Source organism: Nicotiana sylvestris, chromosome 1, assembly GCF_000393655.2.
Source record: "Nicotiana sylvestris chromosome 1, ASM39365v2, whole genome shotgun sequence".
Taxonomy (NCBI): Eukaryota; Viridiplantae; Streptophyta; class Magnoliopsida; order Solanales; family Solanaceae; genus Nicotiana; species Nicotiana sylvestris.
This window is the reverse complement of record NC_091057.1, coordinates 175,976,764-175,994,804: the sequence shown is the minus strand read 5'-3', so window position 1 is coordinate 175,994,804 and position 18,041 is coordinate 175,976,764. Positions and strand designations below refer to the sequence as shown.

At 41.8% G+C, this 18,041-nt stretch overlaps 2 protein-coding genes across 2 annotated transcripts; both read left to right on the top strand.

The window, feature by feature from the left end:
- Positions 1 to 3,972: 3,972 nt before the first annotated feature.
- On the top strand, positions 3,973 to 4,386 carry LOC138877155 (uncharacterized). The gene has a single exon (XM_070156738.1). It carries the CDS (start codon positions 3,973 to 3,975, stop codon positions 4,384 to 4,386), a length of 414 nt encoding a protein of 137 aa, XP_070012839.1.
- A 934-nt stretch (positions 4,387 to 5,320) lies between these two features.
- Positions 5,321 to 6,706, top strand: LOC138877149 (uncharacterized). Its single transcript, XM_070156735.1, has 3 exons — positions 5,321 to 5,380; positions 5,629 to 5,998; positions 6,324 to 6,706. The coding sequence occupies exons 1-3, from the start codon at positions 5,321 to 5,323 to the stop codon at positions 6,704 to 6,706; spliced, it is 813 nt and encodes a 270-aa protein (XP_070012836.1).
- Positions 6,707 to 18,041: the final 11,335 nt, after the last annotated feature.

The window sequence follows — 18,041 nt, the reverse complement described above, 5'->3', positions numbered from 1 at the left end:
TATGGTAGCATTCTGTTTGGCATATATACTTGGCCATTTTCACGGTTTACTTGGTTTGTTGGCCGTTAACTCATGTAATTTAGTGAAGCATTGAAATTCTTTCAAGTTATCTATCCAAGAAATGCTGCTGAATAATGAGTCAGTACATAAAACAATCATTTTTGAAGTTGAATTCAACCAGAATCCAAAAGAAAATGAAAATTAAAGTTGAACAAAATTCACTTTTTGAATGATACTGGTGAAATTATATGGATTAATTAATTTTGACCTTTCAAAATATAAAACCATATTATCCATTTATCTACCCGTCTTATCTGATGTCAGTAATTAGCCAATGAAAAGTGTGATAATTAAATCAAATTAGAATTATTTGGAACTAAATAACAACTCCTCTGTTTCTTCCTCTCTCTTTTTAAATTATGCTTTATGCTCATGATGAACCATTGTCACAACCCCAAATACCCCGGTCGTGATGACACCTATCACAATACTAGGCAAGCCAATCCAACAAGTAACCACAATGAATTCTTTTTATAAAACCATTTTCTAAAACTGATTAAGTCTCGAATTTTCATAAGAAATACATAAATCACTGAAATGTGCGAAAAACAGTACAAAAATATACTAACACCGCCCAACAATCAGGTGTCACAAATCTAGAGCCTCTAAATACAACCCGATCTGACTGACTAATACATAATAAGTCTAAAAATACAGAAATCTAAGATAGGAAGGAGAAAAGCAGGGTTGCGGACGCCGTGCAACTACCTTGCAGTCTTCGATAAGCTTTGAGAATGTTGGGGACCATCACTCGACCGCTCGGGCACCTGGATCTGCACATAAGGTGCAGGGAGTAACATGAGTGCGCCAACTCAGTAAGTAACTAAAGTAAATAAGGTCTGAGTGCAGTGACAAGCCGTTAAAAATCATATATAAGGCATTCAAGAGAATATCAAGTCAAACTCAATAGTTTAAAAGCCAGTTACTTTGTAAAAACTTTAGTTTCAATTGAAATACTTTGAAATCATTTACTTAGCAGTTTTCAACAGAGGCTCATTATAAAAGAAGAGTGAAATCAACAAAAATGTCATAAATGGGCCCCTCGGGCAAGGTATCACTCATAAATATAGCCTCTCGGGCAAGCCTCTCAGTCACTCGTGACTCAACTCTCGTCACACAGTACTCACACTCAGCACTCCGGCTCAACAATATCTCATAATAGTAATAATCATAATAACCGCTGCGGCGTGCAGCCCGATCCATAGTTTATAGTCGACTACGCTCACTGGGGGTGTATAGACTCCGGAGGGGCTCCTACAGCTCAAGCGTCATATCACTGCGGTGCGCAACCCGATCCAATATATACATCGTTGAGACGTGCAGCCCGATTCATATAAGTATCGTTGCGGCATACAGCCTGATCCATAATATATACATATAATATTTTTACGACGTGCAGCCCGATCCATAATATACATATAATCCTCACCATTAGGTCCTCAACCTCTCTCAGTCATTAACCTCACAGCCACTTAGGCATATCAGTGGACATCAGGGAAACTCAGCCCAAACAATTTTCACATTTTAAGAAGTAGAGTGATAAGACCATATTTAAACAATAAACAGGTAAAACATGACTGAGGATATGCTTTCAAAACAAATAGAGTGAAGAAAATAGTAAAAATGCCCCTAAGGGTCTCAATAGGTTGGCCCAAGGCCCCAAATATGGCATACATCCCAAAATATAACATCAATCTCTAAAATACGGAATATCGTAAGATTCAAATCAAATACGCAGCTTAATAGTCGCTACGGGACAGACCAAGTCTCAATCCCTACCGGTGCACGCCCACACGCTCGTCACCTAGCATGTGCGTCACCTTATCTATCAAAATAATACGAAATACCAGGGTTTTATACCCTCAGGTCCAGATTTACAATGGTTACTTACCTCAAACCGGATGAAATACTACACCGTGATGCCTTTGCCTCTCGCCTTGGCCTCAACTCGCGCCGAATCTACCCAAAATCAGAATCATAATATTAGAAAATGCTAATGGAATGAAGCCCATGCAAAAATAATCAAATTATACCAAAAATTCCGAAATTGGTCCAACCCAACCCCCGGGCTCACGTATTTAAATTCGATAAAAATTACATCAACGGAATCCTTATCTTTCCACGAGTGCATACATATCAAAAATACCAAAATCTAACCACAAATGGCCCCTCAAATCCCTAGATTAAGGTCTCAAGTTTTCAAGCCCTAACTCCCCAATTTTAGGCTTCAAATCCCCCAAATTTCATGTTTAATTAGGTAAAAATCACAATAGGATCGAGTATTAAGTCCATAATTCTTACCTCCAAGAAGTTTTCTTTGATTCTCTCTTCAATATCTCCCTCAAGAAGCTCCAAAACCGAGTCAAAATGGTGAACTTAGGCCAAAAATCACGAAAATGACCTTTTTAAACATTATGCCCAGCTATTACATTTACTTAATCGCGATCGCTGAAATTCCATCGCGATCGCGAAGCACAAACTCCGTTGGCCCATAATTTACCATACGCGATCGCATAAATACCCTCGCGTTCGCGAAGCTTAACCGCCCAAAGCCACGCGATCGCGAACCCTTTTCTGCGAACGCATAGAACACTTCACCCCCAACCCCAAAATAGCCTACACGATCGTGATCCCCTCTACGCGATCGCAAAGAACAAAATACCTGCAACATAATACCAACAAAATTGCTACTTTCCAAACATAAATTTGATCCGTTTAACCACCCGAAACTCACCCGAGGCCCTCAAGACCTCAACCAAATATGCCAACATAACTCATAACCTCATTCAAACTTGTTCCAACCTTCGAAACGCTCAAAACAATATCAAAACACCAAATTTACATCGGATTCAAGCCTAAGAATTCCAAAAACTTTCAAATTCCACTTTCGATCAAAAAGTCTAACAAACCTCGTCCGAATGACCTAAAATTTTGCACACACGTCACAAATGACACAATGGACCTACTCCAACTTCCGAAATTTCATTCTGACCTCTATATCAAAATCTCGCCTAACAACCCAAAAACGCCAAAATTCCAATTTCGCCAATTCAAGCCTAAATTTACTCCGGAGTTCGGACCTCCAAAATGCATTCTGAATACGCTCCTAAGTCCCAAATCACCTCCCGAAGCTATTCGAACAATCAGAATTCACATCCGAGTCCTTTTTCATATAAGTCAACATCCGGTTGACTTTTCCAACTTAAGCTTACTCAACAGAGACTAAGTATCTCAAACCTTACCAAAACCTCTCCGAAACCGAGCCAACTAACCCGATAATACATAATACTGATAAGCAAAGCAATAAGAAGCAGAAATAGGGGAAATAGAGTGGTAACTCATGGAACAACCAGTCGGGTCATTACAACCAACCACACTACCACAGTCCATAGTGTATTATGTTGTCGTTTGACTTAATGCAACTTTTTAGAAGAGCATTACTCTTAGAATATAGGGGTCAAAGTGTGCATAGTAAAAGTTCAGGGTGTAAAAGTTAGTTAAGAGGAATTAGTTTGTTAAGTTGGTTAATTGACAGCTAGACATGTGTTGTTATTTAGTTAGTGGAGAGGCTATATATATAGCCTTGTATGTAACGAGACTCAATAGACTTGAAGAATATTCTCAATATTCTCTCTCACAATTGAACATGGTATCCGAGCGGAATTTGCTGGGACTGTAATTTCGATCCAGTTCCGGGGAGATTTAATTTTCCGACAGGAACACAGAAGCGAAATATAGAGCAAAGAAATACTAAATTTTTTTAGTTCAATTTCAAGCGGCCATAACAGACAATGAAGTCCTCTCACTCGATCATAATCATTCGTTATTTATGCAAGCTTCAGACGCTCTTGGACTATCTTAATTCCGCTCAAGCTCACAAGCCCAGAAAATTACGCGTTGTGGAGAAAGGCGATGAAATTGGCATTCCGGGGAAAGAGCAAGCTTGGATTTGTGGATGGATCGTGTGTAAAACGTATGTATAAAGGTGAATTAGTAGAGCAATGGGAAAAATATAATGCAATTGTTCTATCGTGGATTGGTAGTACTGTTTCGAATGAGTTGATGCCTAGTATTGTATATGCATCGAATGCAAATAAGGTATCGGCTGATTTTCAGGAAAGATTTGATAGGTCAAATTTAACAAGGATATATCATCTTTGGACTGCTATTGTGACCTTGAGACAAAGAACAAACTCGGTCACTAGTTATTATTCGAAGATGAAGGATCTATGGGATGAACTGGATGTCATAGCACCTTTGGCTTCATGTGATTGTGAGGAGTCTAGGCCTTCAGTGGAACTTCTGAAAAATATTCATCTATTATAGTTTCTTATGGGATTGAACGAGAGTTATAGTAACATTCGAAGTAATGTCTTAGCAAAAAGGCATGTGATTACAGTTAATGAAGCTTATGCAATAGTTACACAAGAAGAAAGTCAAAGAACCCTAGGAGTCACAGATACATTGAAGGATCCTCTTACAATGCTTACTGGTAAAGGTCATGAGTTTAAACCTAAAAGGATAGGATTAATCTGTGATCATTGTGGTTACAAAGGACATCTAGAAGAAAATTGCTACAAGATAGTAGGGTATCCACCAGATTTTAAAAGCAAGAAGAAAAGGCAAAACACAGGAAGCATAACTTATGTGAACAGTGCAACTAGTGAGGAGAAGCAGGTGCCAATACTGCCCACACAAGGAAATTTCTTCACTGAGGATCAATATAAACATCTAGTAAATTTGTTGCAGAAGACTACCACAAATGAGTGTTCCACTAATACTGCAGGTATCATTACTTTAATGTTAAATGCAACTGCTAGTGATCAAGTTTGGATAATGGATTCAGGTGCTACTCACCATGTGATCATTGTAAGGATGCCCTAAATAACCTTAGAAAAGTAGATCATAGAGTAGATGGAGTACAATTGCCTACAGGCAGTAGAGCAGAAATTACACATACAAGAGATGCAGTAGTTTTAAGGAATAAACTATTGAGGGAGTACTTTATGTGCTAGACTTTAAATTAAACTTATTGTCAGTGTCTAAGCTCACTAGGCAATTATGTTGCTCAGTTGGATTTTATCCTGATTTCTGTATATTTCAGGGTCTTTATAATGCCAAGGTGATGGAGATTGGTAGAGACAATAATGGGTTATACCTGATAAAAGAAAATTTACCAATAGCAGCCATCAGCTTCTTGAAGGAACATGGAGAAACAACACTGTGACATCTGAGGCTAGGTCATGCATCAACAAATGCAATGCAGCATATCTCAGAACTAAAGAATAAGATACAAGCAGGAAGGGAGAACAACTGTGAAGTATGTCCTTTAGCAAGGCAGTGTCGACTACAATTTCTACTTAGTATCACTATATCAAGTAGTTATTTTCAACTCATACACATGGATGTTTGGGGACCTCATAAGGTACCTACATATGACAGAAAGCTTTATTTTGTCACAATAGTATATGACTACAACAGGTTTACTTGGGTAGACTATGCTTTATATAGTCTAAATGTGAAGTAGTTACTGTAATTAAGAACTTTCTTGAAATGATAAATACTCAGTTTGAAGCTACTGTGAAGATTGTTAGATCAGATAATGGTACAAAGTTTTTCAACTCTCAATGCAATACTTTATTTTCTTCTCTAGGAATTATACACCAAAGTAGTTGTCCATACATCCCACAGCAAAATGGAGTGGTTGAACGAAAGCATAAGCATACACTGGAGGTTGCAAGAGCCTTGAAATTTCAAATCTCAATTCTTAGGAAATTTTGGAGTGATTGTGTAAGAACATCAGTATATTTGATAAATAAACTGCCTACTAGTATCTTGCAAGGAAAATCTCCTTATGACTTGTTGTTTGGAAAGCCAGCAAAAATAGATCACTTGAGGGTGTTTGGTTGCTTATGTTATGCAAGTAACCTGCCCAAAGGTGATAAGTTTGCAGCTAGAGCTTAGAAGGATATTCTCATTGGCTATTTAGAAACACAAAAGGGTTATAGGTTGTATGATTTAGAGAATATAAGTGTTTTTGTTAGCAGAGATGTGATATTTAAAGAGCAGATTTTTTGCCTTTTGAGAAAGCTACTGATTCAGACTGCATAGAGGATTTATTTCCTTCTCAACCTCCAGCTATGGAAGTAAATAGATATCAACCACAAGCACATGTGGTTACAACTACACCTCAGAACATACACGTGCCAGTTAATGAAAATATCACTATAGAGGTGGAGACTGCTAATATGGACTTAGTACAGACAATGAAGAATCTAGTGATGATCATGAGACTTCAGATAATCTGGATTCAACCATAGTTCATGCAGAGTCTGGTGTGAACCATGAGATTCCAACAGATGCTTCAGTAAGTGAGAATCTCATTCCTGCCATCTTGCAACCAGAAGTTGAGACAAACATAGAAGAAGTAGGACCAGAAGAAGTACACTTACAACGACCATCTATAGAAGGAGAGACTAGGAAATCTACTCGACAAGGAAGGCCTCCTGTTTGGCTTAAGGATTTCATCACTAATTCCAAGACACATACAAATTTTGTGTACTCTATCTCTAATGCCCTCTCTTATTGTCACGGCCTGGATTTTCCACCCTCGGGAGTCGTGATGGCGCTTACTAATGGGAGCTAGGCAAGCCAACCTTAACTACTTGCTACACTTTCATTTTTTTGCCTCTTTTAACAAACACAAGCCGATAATATGATAAAAACAGAATTTTAAATAAATAAGCGGAGGTCAATAATTATATATCTTAAGGCTACGTCTATTACAACTTTTAAAAAACCTCAAATACCCCAAAACCTGGCGTCACAGTGTCACAGACTGTCTAAGAGTTACTACATACAAGGTCTAAAGAAATACAATACACTGTTTCTGAACAAAGGAAATGAAACAGGAAATAGAGATAGAGGGAAACGCCAGGGCCTGCGGACGCCTACAGGTCTACCTTGGGTCTCCGAGTGGACAGAAGGAAGCCCTCCAACTACTGTCTGAAAGTTGCTCCTGGATCTGCACACAGTGAGAGTATAGTATCAGCACAACCGACTCCATGTGCTGGTAAGTGTCTAGCCTAACCTCGGCGAAGTAGTGACGAGGCTAGGACCAGAATATCAAATAAACCTGTGCAGTTCATATATATATATATAGCGAAAAAGAAATACAGAAATAACCAGTCAATGTGGGAGGGGGAAACATGTTGTGAGGGAGATAATAGTTCCGGCATCAACAATAACTAGAATATCAACAAGGAATCAGAAATCAATAAATGCACGGCATCACCCTTCGTGCTTTTACTCTCGTCCTCACCAAAGAAATCATATAATAAAAATGTGCACGGCATCACCCTTCGTGATGTAACTCTCTTCCTCACCCAAACAATAATCACAAATAATAGGGTAAGGAAATAAAGGAATTTTGCAATAAGAATCCCGGCAAGGGAACAACAAGTCACCAATTAAATCCCGGCAAGAGAACAACAATTAAACAATTAAATCCCGGCAAGGGAACAACAAATAAATCAACAATAGCCCGGCAAGGGTGACAACATAATGAACTCTTCTCGTTCTCAATTTTACTTCACAATTCACTTCACAACTCGAGCCAATGCTCTAGAGGTTCGATTATCACTTATACTTTCACAACTCGAGCCAATGCTCTAAAAGTTCAATTGTCACTTATACTTTCACAATTTCGCTATACAACTAGACCAACGCTCCTCAATATTCATAGGTCACAATTCTTTCCACAAACTTTATACAACAATTAGAAACACCAAGGCATGAATAATACAACAAAATCATGAAAATCACAATATAAGACTCACGGTCATGCTTGACACCAACGTATAGATACTCGTCACCATGCCTATACGTCGTACTCGACAAGAAGCAAATAGCAAGTAGGACACAACTCTTAATCTCTCAAGCTAAGGTTAGACCAAACACTTACTTCGATGCAACGAACACAATTCAAGCCTCAATTACCGCTTTACCTCTTATTTCCACCACCAACTCGCTTGTATCTTGCCACAATTTGCTTAACGATATCAATAAATGTTAAATGAATCAATTTTAATGCTTGAAAATAGGTTTTATAAAGATTTCCCCAAAAAGTCAAAAATCGACCCCGGACCCGCTTGGTCCAAACCCGAAATTAGGACCAATACCCGATTACCCATTCCCCCACGAGCTCAAATATGTAATTTGTTTTGAAATTTTTTGTGAAAACCTAGGTTCTACCCAAAACACCCAATTTCCCTCATGAAAATAATTGATTTGAAGTTGAAATTATGTTAAAAGATGTTAATGATTGAAGAAAACTAGTTAAAAATGACTTACAATTGATTTGGAGAAGAAAGGTTATTTGAAAAATTGCCTCTTATGTTTTTGGAGTCTTGAAAAGTGAAAAATAACTGAAAACTCCGTTTAAATATACTCCTTTCAGACCCTCTATGCGGACCGCATGAAAAGGACTGTGACCGCGAAGCTCCACCGTGGACCGCATAAAAAGGACTAAGGCCGCGGAGCTCCACCGCGGAGGCTTGGCCTTGCTCACCGCGGACCACACAAATCCTACCGTGACTGCGATGTTTCCACCGCGGACCGCGAGACCTGGCTTCAGAGACCTGCAACTTCTCTAAATCTGCAACTTTTTCCTAAGTTCAAAACTTGTCGAAACGCATGTGAAACACACTCGAGCCCTCGGGGCTCCTAATCAAACACACGTACTAACTCAACAACATCATACGAACTTATCCATGCGATAAAATCGCCAAAATAACCTCAATAACAATGAATCAAACCTCAAAATCAAGAACCTTTTCTCAAACTTCATCAATATAAAATTTAGCAATTAAGGTCTGAATCACGTCAAACGACGTCCGTTTTCAACCAAACTTTACAAAAATGACTTAAACCATATATAAGACCTGTACTGGGCGCCGGAACCAAAATACGGGCCCGATACCATCTCTTTCTAATCAAATTTCATTTCAAATTTTTTTAAAAATTTTGAGAAAATAATTTCCTTTAAAAATTCATTTCTCGGGCTCGGGACCTCGGAATTCGATTCTGGGCATACACCCAAGTCCCCTATTTTCCTACGGACCCTCCAGGACTGTCAAATAACGGATTCGGGTCCGTTTATCTAAAATGTTGACCGAAGTCAAATTTATTCATTTTATAGTCAAAACTTATCATTTTTCACAAAATTTCATATTTAAGCTTTCCGTATACGCGCCCGGATTGTGCACGCAAATCGATGTGACTCTAAATGAGGTTTTCAAGGCCTCAAAACATGGAAGTTTCATTTTAAAACAAGTGATGACCTTTTGGGTCATCACACTCTCTACCTCTAAAACAACTGTTCGTCCTCGAACAGATAGAAGAATGAAGTACCTGAGTCGGGGAAAAGATGAGGATAACGGCTCCGCATATCGGACTCGGACTCCCATCTCGATGCATCAGCGGGCTGGCCTCTCTACTGAACACGAACAGAAGGAAAACTCTTCGACCTCAACTGACAAACCTGCCGATTAGAATAGCTATCGGCTCCTCCTCATAAGACAAGTCCTTGTCCAACTGGACAGTGCTAAAATCTAACACGTGGGATGGATCGTCGTGATATTTTCGGAGCATGGACACATGAAACACTGGGTGCACGGCTAATAAACTCGATGGCAATGCAAGTCTATAAGTCACCTCTCCCACTCGATCAAGAATCTCAAACGAGCCAATGAACCTAGGGCTAAGCTTTCCCTTCTTCCCAAATCTCATCACGCCCTTGATAGGCGACACTCGAAGCAATACCCACTCACCTACCATGAATGCCAAATCTCGAACCTTGCGGTCTGCATAACTCTGTTGCCTGGATTGAGTTGTACGAAGCCTATCCTGAATAATCCTGACCCTGTCCAAAGCCTCCTGAACCAGATCTGTACCCAACAATCGAGCCTCTCCCGGCTCAAACCACCCAACCGGAGATCGACACCGCCTACCATATAAAGCCTCATAAGGAGCCATCTGGATACTCGACTGATAACTGTTGTTGTAGGCAAACTCTGCTAAAGGCAAAAACTGATTCTACAAGCCTCCAAAGTCAATGACACAAGCTCGGAGCATATCCTCCAAAATCTGAATAGTCCGCTCGGACTGCCCGTTCGTCTGAGGATGGAATGTTGTACTCAACTCAACCTGGGTGCCCAACTCTCGCTAAACTGCTCTCTAGAAAAGCGAGGTAAACTACGTACCTCGGTCCGAAATGATAGATACAGGCACACCATGAAGACGAACAATCTCCCGGATATAGATCTCAGCTAACCTCTCGGATGAATAGAAGATTGCCAGAGGAATGAAATGTGCTGACTTGGTCAGCCTATCAACAATGACCCATACTGCATCGAATTTTCTCCGAGTCTGCGGGAGTCCAATAATGAAATCCGTAGTGATCCGCTCTCACTTCCACTCGGGAAGCTCAATCCTCTGAAATAAACCACCAGGCCTCTGATGCTCGTACTTGACCTGCTGACAATTCAAACAACGAGCCACATATGCTATAATATTCTTCTTCATTCTCCGCCACCAATAATGTTGCCGCAAATCCAAATACATCTTCGCGGTGCCCGGTTGAATAGAGTACCGGGAGCTATGAGCCTCCTCTAAAATCAATTCTCGGAGCCTATCCACATCTGGAACACTCACTCGACCCTGCAATCTCAAAACTCCATCATCATCTAAGGTAACCTGGTTGGCACCTCCGCGCTGCACCGTGTTTCTAAGGACACACAAATGGGATCATCATACTGCCGATCACGTATACGCTCCAATACAGAAGAACGAGCGACCATGCAGGCCAATACACGACTAAGCTCAAAAATATCCAACCTCACAAACTGATTGGCCAAAGCCTGAACGTCCAAAGCAAGTGGTCTCTCACCGACCGGGATATAAGCAAGACTGCCCATACTGGCTGACGTCCTACTCAATGCATCAGCCACTACATTGGCCTTTCCTGGATGATACAAGATAGTGATATCATAATCTTTCAACAACTCCAACCACCTCCTCTGTCTCAAATTCAACTCATTTTGCTTGAACAAATACTGAAGACTTTTGTGATCTGTGAACACCTCACATGCCACGCCATACAAATAATGCCTCCAAATCTTCAATGCGTGAACAATGGCTGCCAACTCCAAGTCATGAATCGGATAGTTCTTCTCATGAATCTTCAACTGCCGCGAAGCATAGGTAGTTACCTTACCATCCTGCATCAATACTGCACCAAGCCCAATACGAGATACATCACAATAGACAATATAAGGCCCTGAACCTGTGGGCAAAACCAACACCGGTGCCGTAGTCAGAGTGTCTTGAGCTTCTGAAAGCTCGCCTCACACTCGTCCGGCTATCTGACCTGGGCCCCCTTCTAGGTCAACCTGGTCATCGGGGCTGTGATAGATGAGAACCCCTCCACAAACCGACGATAGTAACCTGTCAATCCCAAGAAACTCGGAATCTCTGTAGTTTATGCTGGTCTAGTCCAGTTCTTGACTGCCTCAATCTTCTTCGGATCAACATGAATACCCTCTGCTGATACAACATGACCTAGAAATTCACCTGAACTCAACCAGAACTCACACTTCGAGAACTTAGCATATAACTGACTATCCCTCAAGGTCTGAAGAACCACTCTAAGATATTGCTCGTACTCCTCCCGACTGCGGGAATATATCAAAATATCATCAATGGAGACTATCACGAATGATTCCAAATAATGCCTGAACACTCGGTTCATCAAATCCATAAAAGTTGTTGGGGCATTGGTCAACCCAAATGACATGACCAGGAACTCATAATGTATGTACCGAGTGCGAAAAGCTGTCTTAGGGACATCGAATGCCCTAATCTTCAACTGATGATAGCCAGATCTCAAATCAATCTTTGAAAACACCTTGGCACCCTGAAGCTGATCAAACAAATCATTGACTCTCGGCAATAGATACTTATTCTTGATTGTAACCTTATTCAACTGCCGGTAATCAATACACATTCTCATCGATCCGTCGTTTTTCTTAACAAACAACACTGGCGCACCCCAAGGCAAAACACTCAGCCTAATGAAACCCTTCTCAAGCAAGTCTTGCAACTGCCCCTTCAACTCTTTTAACTCAGGCAGGGCCATACGATACGGCGGGATAGAAATGGGCTGAGTGCCCGAAGCCAAATTAATGCAAAAGTCAATATCCCTATCGGGTGGCATACCCGGTAGGTCTAAAGGGAAAACATCAGGAAACTCTCGAACAATGGGCACAGAATCAATAGAAGGGACCTCAGCACTAGAATCACGAACATATGCCAAATAGGCCAAACACCCCTTCCCGACCATACGCCGAGCCTTCACATACGAGATAACATTGCGGGTAGAATGACCATGAGTTCCTCTCCACTCTAAACGGGGCAAATCCGATAAGGCTAAGGTTGCAGTCTTGGCATGACAGTCCAAGATAGCGTGGTAAGATGATAACCAGTCCATCCCCAATATAACATCAAAATCGACCATGTCTAGAAGCAACAAATCCACATGAGTCTCAAGACCCCCAATCACCATAATACAAGAACGATGGACTCGATCTACCATAATAGAATCACCCACCGGTGTAGACACATAAATAGGAATACTCAATGAATCACTAGGTATAACCAGATACGGTGCAAAATAAGATGACACATACGAGTAGGTAGACCCTGGATCAAATAACACTGAAGCATCTCTATCACAAACCAGAATAGTACCTATAATGACTGCATCTGAAGCCTCAGCCTCGGGCCTGGTTGGAAGGGCGTAACATCGGGGCTGGGCTCCACCACCCTAGACTACATCTCTGGGACGGCCTGCAACTGGCTGGCCTCCACCTCTGGCGGCCTAAGCTCCACCTCTAGTACCTCTACCTCCACCTCTAGCACCTCTACCCCCACCTCTAGTTGGCTGGATGGGCTATGGAACACCTGGTGCCTATACCATAGCACGAGAACCCTGATGCTGAGAGCTACTCGGTGCTCGAGGGTAAAACCTGGCAATGTGACCCGTACCACCACAAGTGTAACAAGCCCTCGTTTGCTGAGACTGCTGGCCTTGATGGCCTGAATGACCACCCCGAAAACTCTGAAGTGGCGGTGCACTGATAGGAGCAGGTGGTGCACTGTAAGACTACTGATCAGGATACTGCATCTGGGGACCACGACCACCTGGAGTACCGTGAGAAACCTGGAGCGCTGACTAAAAGGGCCTATGAGGATGACTTCTACCATACGAATCTCGACCTCCGGATGAGGTACCACTGAATCGGCCTAAATGATGGGGCCTCTTGTATGACCTATGTCCACCTCCCTGTGATAGAACCATCTCAACTCTACGGGCCATATTAGCCACCTCCTGAAAAGAAATCTCACTCCCAGCCTCTCTAGACATCTGAAGACGAATCGGCTGGATAAGACCATCAATAAACCTCCTCACCCTCTCCCTCTCGGTGGGGAGTATAATGAGAGCATGGCGAGCTAAGTCGATGAACCTGGTCTCATACTGGGTAACAGTTATGGAACCCTGCTAGAGGCACTCGAACTGCCTCCGATAAGCCTCTCGCTGAGTAACGGGGAGAAACTTCTCCAAGAATAGCTGCGTGAACTGCTCCCAAGTCAAGGCTGGCGATTCGGCTAGTCTCGCTAAGCAATAATCCCTCCACCAAGTCTTGACGGATCCAGACAGGCGAAATGTAGCAAAATCGACCCCGTTGGTCCCAACAATTCCCATGTTTCTGAGAACCTCGTGGCAGCTATCTAGATAATCCTGGGGATCCTCAGTAGATGCACTGCTGAAAGTAGAAGTGAAGAGTTTGGTAAACTTATCTAGTCTCCACAAAGCATCGACGGACATAGCCGCTCCATCACCGGTCTGAGCTACCACTCCCGGCTGTACTACTCCAACTGGATGAACCGCTGGAGTTTGAATCTGAGGATATACCTGCTCCAGAGTGCGAGTAGCAGGAATTTGGGCCCCTCCTCCATCCTGAGAGACGGCTTGTGTTACAGGAAGCAAAGTCTGCCCGGATGACACTCTCCATGAGGCCCACTAATCGGACTAGAGCATCTTAAAGAACTGGGGTAGCAATAACCCCCTCTGGGACCTGAGCTGGGCCCACCAAAACTGCTGGAGCCAGAACCTCCTCATCAAAATTAACCTGAGGCTCCGTCAGTGGGGCTGCTGCTCGGGGCTGAGATCTGCCCCTACCTCGACCTCTAACATGGCCTCGGCCTCGCCCTCTGCCCCTTGTGGGAGCGGCTGCTGGGGGCTCGGGCTGCTGAGCGGAAGATGAGGAAGCACATGTTTTTGCCATCTGCGAAAGAACAGAGTAGAAGTTAAATTAGCATTGAGAAACAAAACCGCACAATATGAAAGAATAAATGTGAAGTTTTTCCTAACTTTGTAGCCTCTGGGGGATAAATACATACGTCTCTGTACCGATCCCTCAGACTCTACTAAGCTTGTATGTGAACTGTGAGACTTATGTAACTTAGAGCTCTGATACCAACTTGTCACGACTCGGATTTTTCACCCTCTAGAGTCGTGATGGCGCCTACTAATGGGAGCTAGGCAAGCCAACCTTAACTACTTGCTACACTTTCATTTTTTTGCCTCTTTTAACAAACACAAGCCGATAATATGATAAAAACGGAATTTTAAATAAATAAACGGAGGTCAACAATTATATATATTAAGACTACGCCTATTACAACTTTTTATAAACCTCAAATACCCCAAAACCTGGTGTCACAATGTCACAGATTGTCTAAGAGTTACTACATACAAGGTTTGAAGAAATACAATACACTATTTCTGAATAAAGGAAATGAAACAGGAAATAGAGATAGAGGGAGATGCTAGGGCCTGCGGACGCCTACAGGTCTACCTTGGGTCTCCGAGTGGACTAAAGGAAGCCCTCCAACTACTGTCCGAAAGCTTCTCCTAGATCTGCTCATAGTGCAGAGTGTAGTATTAGCACAACTGACCCCATGTGCTGGTAAATGTCTAGCCTAACCACGGCGAAGTAGTGATGAGGCTAGGACCAGACTACCAAATAAACCTGTACAGTTCATATATATATATATATATATATATATATATATATATATATATATATATATACAGCGGAATAGAAATACAAAAATAACCAGTCAATGAGGGAGGGGGAAACATGTTGTGGGGGAGATAATAGTTCTGAAGAGAAAGGCATCAAGTAAGGAAAGAAACAACATAACTAGAATATCAACAAGGAATCAGAAATCAACAAATACACGACATCACCCTTCGTGCTTTTACTCTCTTCCTCACCAAAGCAATCATATAATAAAAATGTGCACGGCATCACCCTTCGTGCTTTTACTCTCTTTCCTCACCATATAATCAATAAAATCGACACAGAATGGTACATCGTGCGGCACGACATCACCCTCCGTGCTTTACACTCTTTCCTCACAATAACAAATAATGCACGGCATCAGCCTTCGTGCTTTAACTCTCTTCCTCACCCCAAACAATAATCACAAACAATAGGGTAAGGAAATAATTTGCAATAAGAATCCCGGCAAGGGAACAACAAGTCACCAATTAAATCCCGGCAAGGGAACAACAAATAAATCAGTAATAGCCCGGCAAGGGTGACAACATAATGATCTCTTCTCTTTCTCAATTTTACTTCACAATTCACTTCACAACTCGAGCCAATGCTTTAGAGGTTCGATTATCACTTATACTTTCACAACTCATTTCACAACTCGAGCCAATGCTCTAAAAGTTCAATTGTCACTTATACTTTCACAATTTCGCTATACAACTTGAGCCAATGCTCCTCAATGTTCATAGGTCACAATTCTTTCCACAAACTTTATACAACAATTAGAAATCTTCACCAAGGCATGAATAATATAACAAAATCATGAAAATCACAATATAAGACTCACGGTCATGCTTGTCACCAACGTATAGATACTCGTCACCATGCCTATGCGTCGTACTCGACAAGAAGCAAATAGCAAATAGGACACAACTCTTAATCCCTCAAGATAAAGTTAGACCAAACACTTACCTCGATGCAACGAACACAATTCAAGCCGCAATTACCGCTTTACCTCTTGTTTCCACCACCAACTCGCTTGTATCTAGCCACAATTTGCTTAACGATATCAATAAATGCTAAATGAATCAATTCTAATGCATGAAAATAGATTTTATAAAGAATTCCCCAAAAAGTCAAAAATCGACCCCAAGCCCGCTTGGTCCAAACCCGAAATTCGGACCAAAACCCGATTACCCATTCCCCCACGAGCTCAAATATGTAATTTGTTTTGAAATCGGACCTCTAATCAAGGTCCAAATTCCCATTTTTGTGAAAACTAGGTTCTACCCAAAACATCCAATTTCCCCCATGAAAATAATTGATTTGAAGTTGAAATCATGTTAAAAGATATTAATGATTGAAAAAAACTAGTTAAAAATGACTTAAAATTGATTTGGAGAAGAAATGATATTTGAAAAATCGCCTCTTATGTTTTGGGGTCTTGAAAAGTAAAAATTAACTGAAAAGTCCGTTTAAATATACTCCTCTCAGACCCTTTCCGCAGACCGCATGAAAAGGACTGCGGCCGCGGAGCTCCACCACGGACCGCAAGAAATCGAGCGCGGCCGTGGAGGCTTCGCCTTGCTCACCGCGGACCGCACAAATCCCACCGTGGTCGCGGAGTCCCCACTGCGGCCGCGAAGTTTCCACCGCGGACCTGGCTTCAGAGATCTGCAACCATGATACAGGTATGCTAAATCCAATATCTAGTACAAATGTTTGAAGGAAATAGAAATGACAAGATAGTAGAGACACGGGGTTGTGGACGCCAACAACTACCTCATAGTCTCTGAATATCGCCTGGAACTGGAGGAATCAGCAGTCAGGAGCGGAACCAGCGACGCCTAAATCTGCACACATGGTGCAGGGAGTAACGTGAGTACTCCGACCCAGTGAATAATAAATATAAATAATGACTGAAGGTAAGAAAACACGTAAGGCATAAGCCATTCTATAATGAAGCAGTAAAAGAATCACTTAAAACAGTAAAACAGTGAAGAGTCAAGTAAAAATCCCTTTTCAACAAGTAAAACAAGTAGTTGACAGGTAAGTAAACAAATAGAAGTTCGCCCCTCGGGAACAGTATCAACAAATCCGCCCCTCGGGCAATATCTCGGAAACAGTACCAGCCCCTCGGGCTCAATTCAGAACAATGTCATCCCCTCGAGCTCAATCTCACATCACAAAGGGTACCCGCGCTCACTGGGAGTGTACAGACTCCGGGAGGGGCCCCTTACGGCCCAAGCGCAATATCAAGCCATCTCGTGGCATCAAATCTAGGTCCTCGGCCTCATATCAATCAAGCCACCTTGTGGCATATTTATGTATCTCAGGCCCTCGGCCTCATATCAATATCAATGTATCCTCACAACTAGGCCCTCGACCTTACTCAATCCAAAAATTGTCACAAGCCTCCGGGGCAATAGTAAAACAGTATTTCCCAGCCCAAAACATCATTTAAAAATATCATTTAAGTCTCAAAACTGAGTAAAGATGGTTGAGTAGTAAAACAATGGAAAATAACATGACTGAGTTCAAGTAATAAGTCAAAACAGTGAGAAAATAGTAATAAAAATCCTTGAAGGGTTCAAATAGTTGGCACAAAGCCCAAATATGGCAATCAACCCAAATCATGATGATAGCAAATAAGTTTCAATCAAATACGCGGTAAAATCACCAATCGGGACGGACCAAGTCACAATCCCCAATAGTGCACGACCCCACACTCGTCATCAAGCGTGTGTCTCACCTCAATATAGCACTACGATGTGCAAATTCGGGGTTCCAAACCCTTAG

What these genes read in the sequence shown, in the direction of transcription:
- LOC138877155 (XM_070156738.1), top strand. Translation starts at nt 3,973, where the DNA reads ATGAAATTGGCATTCCGGGGAAAGAGCAAGCTTGGATTTGTGGATGGA.
- LOC138877149 (XM_070156735.1), top strand. Translation starts at nt 5,321, where the DNA reads ATGCAGCATATCTCAGAACTAAAGAATAAGATACAAGCAGGAAGGGAG. An exon ending in GAAGGGAGAACAACTGTGAA is followed by an intron (nt 5,381 to 5,628) that starts GTATGTCCTTTA and finishes ATAAATACTCAG; the next exon opens with TTTGAAGCTACTGTGAAGAT. An exon ending in TGCAAGTAACCTGCCCAAAG is followed by an intron (nt 5,999 to 6,323) that starts GTGATAAGTTTG and finishes GACTTAGTACAG; the next exon opens with ACAATGAAGAATCTAGTGAT.